This window comes from Macaca thibetana, chromosome 9 (genome assembly GCF_024542745.1).
Source record: "Macaca thibetana thibetana isolate TM-01 chromosome 9, ASM2454274v1, whole genome shotgun sequence".
Lineage (NCBI taxonomy): Eukaryota > Metazoa > Chordata > Mammalia > Primates > Cercopithecidae > Macaca > Macaca thibetana.
The window spans coordinates 119,190,820-119,195,575 of record NC_065586.1 but is presented as its reverse complement, the minus strand read 5'-3'; the positions used below and the strand labels follow the sequence as shown (position 1 = coordinate 119,195,575).

At 59.8% G+C, this 4,756-nt stretch overlaps 1 protein-coding gene across 1 annotated transcript in view; it reads right to left on the bottom strand.

The window, feature by feature from the left end:
- Window positions 1–435: 435 nt before the first annotated feature.
- The window catches only part of HMX2 (H6 family homeobox 2), an 8,180-nt gene continuing 3,859 nt past the window's right edge, over window positions 436–4,756 (bottom strand). The window contains exons 2-3 of the mRNA XM_050803150.1: window positions 2,492–2,760; window positions 436–1,560 (exon numbers count right to left, since the gene is read on the bottom strand). Coding sequence (XP_050659107.1) covers window positions 1,007–1,560; window positions 2,492–2,759 — 822 coding nt within the window. The 5' untranslated portion in view covers window position 2,760 and the 3' untranslated portion in view covers window positions 436–1,006. The remainder of the gene's footprint in view (window positions 1,561–2,491; window positions 2,761–4,756) is intronic.

The following is a 4,756-nucleotide window of genomic DNA, read 5'->3' as shown; positions in this document are numbered from 1 at the left end:
GGAGAGGAAGTGCGCGGCACAGGGGACGTCGTAGCGTGACCTGCTGTGGCCAAGCTCAAGGCAAGCCCAGTGCTGGGAATATGCCGCTGGGCACCCGGCTCGCTCATTCCCGGAAGGCAATCGCTTAAGTGGCGAGGCCTGCCTCCCTGTCTTTGTCTTTCTCCGTGCGGGCTCAGGAGCTGGATTCCAGCCGGAGTGCACCCCAGCCGGCGCGTCGATTCTGGGCGAAGGAGGGAGAGTGGGCGGGCAGCTCCAGCCACGTGCAGTCTGGGCGGCGCCAAGGTCCCGATCTTTAACCCCTGACCCCAGTCCCACCCTCCACGTGGCGCGAGCCAGACTTCTGCAGAGAGACGCATGCAAGTCTTTCCACCGAAAAACCTGAAAACCTTCCGTGCGTTATCATGCCGGGCAATTAATCCCACCAAAGTTAGCAAAGATGTTTAAAATGTTTTATTTTTTTCTCTTTAAAAATATTTACAGATCTGAACTCTCCTCTTTTCGTCCCTACCCATCCTCGGGATGAGGGAAACGAAAAGAAGCAATTAGGTAATTGTCCAAAGCCTCTGAGGACCTGGCTTGGCCGAGCGTGTATGCATGTACATATATATAGGTGTATATATGGGGGAGGAGTGTACCTGGTTTTGTAGGTGTTTTCCTGATTTTTTTTTTTCCTACCAACCAGAGGCTGTCTGGCCAAAACTCCCTTTCCCAACACCACCCGAGAACATCCCACTCCGAATGGTTTTCAAAGCGTACTGGTTGGGTCTAGGTAGAAAGCAGGCTCTCTGACTTAGGGAATGCCGATAAATACCCGAAACAATCAAAACAAAAAGTAGGGCAGAGGCCATAAATAAGAGCTAATGAATACACATAGTGTATTTCTTCGTATTTCTGGAAACATGCCGCCTTGCTCCGGAGCCCTGCTTACAGTGCAGTCCGCGCCCGGCTCTGCGGGCAGCTGGAGGCGGCCCGGGGCGCAGGCTGGCGGCGCGGGGAGGCGGGCGGGTCAGTAGTCGAGCTTGTTGTAGAGGTTGTAGAGAGGTAAGGCCGAGAGGTTGCTGCCCGGGTAGTAGAGCGGCGCGGGAAAGGCGAGCGAGCGTGGCACCGGCACGCGCAGCAGCGAGCTGTCCCGGAACACCAGCGGCATGCCCACCAGAGTCTGCGCCGACGCGTGCGCCATGTTGGCCGCCTCCAGCTCGGCCGAGAGCTGCCGCTTCCACTTGTTGCGGCGGTTCTGGAACCAAGTCTTGACCTGGGTCTCCGTGAGCTGCAGGCTAGAGGCGAGGCAGGCGCGCTCCGAGCTGCTCAGGTAGCGCTTCATATCGAAGGTGGACTCGAGCTGGTACACCTGGCTGCGCGAAAAGACTGTGCGCGTCTTCTTCTTGGCCGCGCCAGCCTGCCGCTCGACGCCGCCGTCCCGCGGCCGCTCGGACCCCGGTGAGGGCGAGCCTGCGGGCAGGAGCCTCTCTTTCTCTTCTTTAAAGTCCGAGTGCGAAGGAGAGAGGAAAGACGTGCGCTCCGAGCCGCCCGGGCCCGAGCCTCCGCTGCCCTTGGGTGTACCTGAGAAGCGAGAGCAGACAAGAAGGCCATGGAGTTGGTTGGGGAGCCTCGGAGACCGCCAGCTCTCCCTGGGACCATGCAGTTGGCAAGCGCCTGCCGCCTTGGTCCCACCTTACCAATCCCCTCCTCTTATCCCTCACTGGCTCCCCAAACCCAGCACCCTGTCCCTTAAAAGCGACAAGAGAAAGACCCAGCTACTTGGAGTATGGGGTCTCTGTGCTCCCACCTTTATGAACGGGCCAGGGGCAACAGGGAGAGGAGGTCTGGAGTGGAGGGGGAAACATTAACACGGTTTTAAAAGGCGAATTTGCCTTGTAGTAACTGAGCTGGAAGAGTTCCTCGAGCTTTATAGGGTGGCATCATTTCACAGGCCATTTGTTTGGAAATCACGCTAAGGACTAACGCAGGGCTCCCCTTCGTCAAACGTTGTAAAGAGGAACCGTCTCTGAAACGCACCATTGTCAATCATCTTGGAGTGCTAATCATTCCAAGGAGGAGAGAGAGAGAGAAAGGCAGAGATACGGAGCGAGTGAGGAAGAAGACGCAGAAAGAGATTACGGTAGAGACAGACTGCCCAGACCTGACTTGCAGATCTCCACCTCGTGTCCGGAAAGAAAGCACCAGATGTGCAAAGTGATTGAGGACAGCCGAGTGTACGGCCGGCCGCGTGTCCCTCTCGCGGTGGTCCACTCTCTTTAACAACTCAACCTTCCCCAAGAAGCCCAAGCCCACACTGGTTTGTGTTCGCCTCCTCCCGAGGGCCCACCGGGCGGAGGAGGCACCACAGTGCGCGCCCCTCTCCTCGAGGTCCCGAACCCCAGGCTGCCGCAGCTCTGGCCAGAGGGGGCCCGGCGCGGGAGTCTTGGCGGGGCGCTCAGCCTCCCTCCCCTCGCGCTTGCTGGCTGCCACACTGGCGACGTACGATCCTTACCCAGGCAAGGAAAAGGGATGGGGGGATGGTGCTTGGGGCCCTGCTCCTTAGGGCCGTGCGGGTCTGGGCAGAAGCAGGCGGGCGCCTTCCAGCCGTCGTCCGGCTCCTCCTCCTCCGAGGACACGGATAGGCTGCGCTTCCTTGCTGGCCAGCCGACGGGCTCCCGCGGTGCCTCCGAGGGGCCCCCGCCCAGGATGGACTGGATGGTGAAGCTGGAGACGCCACTGGCCGCCGGACAACCCTTGCCCGCATCTTCTTTGCTGCCCATCCTGGGTTCATAAGAAATTGGAGGAAACCAAGAACTCCCTTTAGAGACGATCTGGGTGATCTGGGTGGAAGGTGGTGCAGCAGGCAGGCTGCGGGGAGGGGCGGGGAGGGAATCTAGGGGGAGGGGGCGCCGAGGCTGGTGAGGCGTCCCTTCCGCGCGAGGGACGCGAGGGCACCGGACGGCTGCGCGGGGGTTCCTGCCCGCCCGGCTCTGGGTGCGCCCGCCCAGCCCCGGTGCAAATACCCCTTCCTCGCCCGCGAGCTCGCCGGGTCTCCGGCGGCGCGGAGGCGGCGCGGCCTCATTTGCATAGAGGTTACCCGAACGCGGCCAATCGCAGCGCCGCCGAGAGGCCCCGGAAAATTTCAAAACGCTCCGGCCAGGCATACAGCGCCGGTGCGCCCCCAGAGCGTGCCGAGGGCCGGGCGGGCATCAGCGGCATCTAACCAGGGGCAGCCAGGGCTGAAAGCAGCGTAGATTCTAGCCCAAGTTCCTGACGGCTGCGGCGACTCCGACCCCTTGAACCCCTTAGACCCCTCTCTCCAGAGGCAGGGGCGGTGCGGAACTCGGAGCTTGAGTGGCTCGACGCCTCCCAGGGGCTTGTACAGGCTGCTCCACGATCCTCCCCCAGCCCTCCACCCCTTCTAGCCCCAGTGGGCGGGCCGAGCCGGCACTCCCGGGACCTTGGCGCCCTGCGCGGGGGTGAGGTGGGTTAGGAGCAGGTGTCTGCAGGAGTACGCTCATTCTCTCCAGCATGGCCAGTAGCCCTTGGGGCAGACAGTCCCCTTCCCCGTCTGTAGACCTCATCCCTGTCACAGGTCCTACGGAACTACAGGATCTTTTGTGGGTGGGAAGAAGTCCTAAGACCTCTAGTTGAGATCTGGGTTCAAATCCCGGCATAACTATTTACACACTGCGTGAACTTGCACAACTCTGATACCGATTAAAGGCTCTCTGCCCTCGTAGTCGAAAATAACTTCTCGGATTGCCTCAGGTAGGGATGGAAAGCCTCGAAGCACTAGCAGCGCATAGTAGGTACTCCATAAACCTGGTGGGGTAGCCCACCGCCCGTGTTTTAAGCGAATCCGTGTTTTTGCTTTTGTTTTGTAAATATTGAAGGTTTCAGCACTGCTGCAGGAATAGATGCTTTGCTCCCAGGAAGAAGAGAAGGAGCTGGTGACAGGACTCAGTGTTAGAATTGGGCAGAGTCGACTCAAATCTCGGCTGGGTGATCTTGGGGAAGATATTTGGAAATTCTGAGCCTCGGTTTCTTTATTCCTAAAATTGGAGGAAGCAGTGCCTCCCTCGCAGAGGCTGTTGTGAGGTCAAACTACCCAGCACCGAGCCTGGCACACCGTGGGGCGCAGTAAATAGTGATTCTCTTTATGTTCTCATAGCCCCCTTCTGTGCCCTGGCTCTCGCCCCTTTAATTCCTAGACCAGCTGTTACCTGAGCTAGAATTAGCCCAGCCAAGCAAAGCGGTTTGGGGCCACAGTCGTCTGCACAAGCTTCCTGGAAACTGAAGTGAGGCAAGGCCTGAAGTGCTCAGGCAACCCCATCCCCTCAAGCTGTGGCCTCCGGACCTCTTGGCCAAGAGATTCCGGGAACCCTGTCTTTAGGGGGCCCCCCAAGTGCAGCCAAGGGTGAGTGGAGACTCTGGAATCAGTCCCCACAAATGTCCAGAAGCTGCACCATGACGGTGCAGTCCCTTCCTCGCCCGCGCCGCGCCCGGGTTATTAAGTAAAGCGCTTATAATATCATTAGCCGCGGTGAGTTACCGACTGCGGCCCTGCCCGTGGCAGAACTCTCCCTACTTAACTCCTCGAAGGGCTCGTTAATGGGCTAATTGATTAGGAGTCGGCCGTGCAGCCGGGGCAGGGGCAGGCGAGGGGGCGGGGGCCAGGGGTTGCGCGCCGCGGCCCAGGAGGCCAGCGAGGGGCAGGTGCCGGCCTCCGTCACCGCATTAACCTCTTCAGGGCTCGGCGGCAGGGTCGAGACAC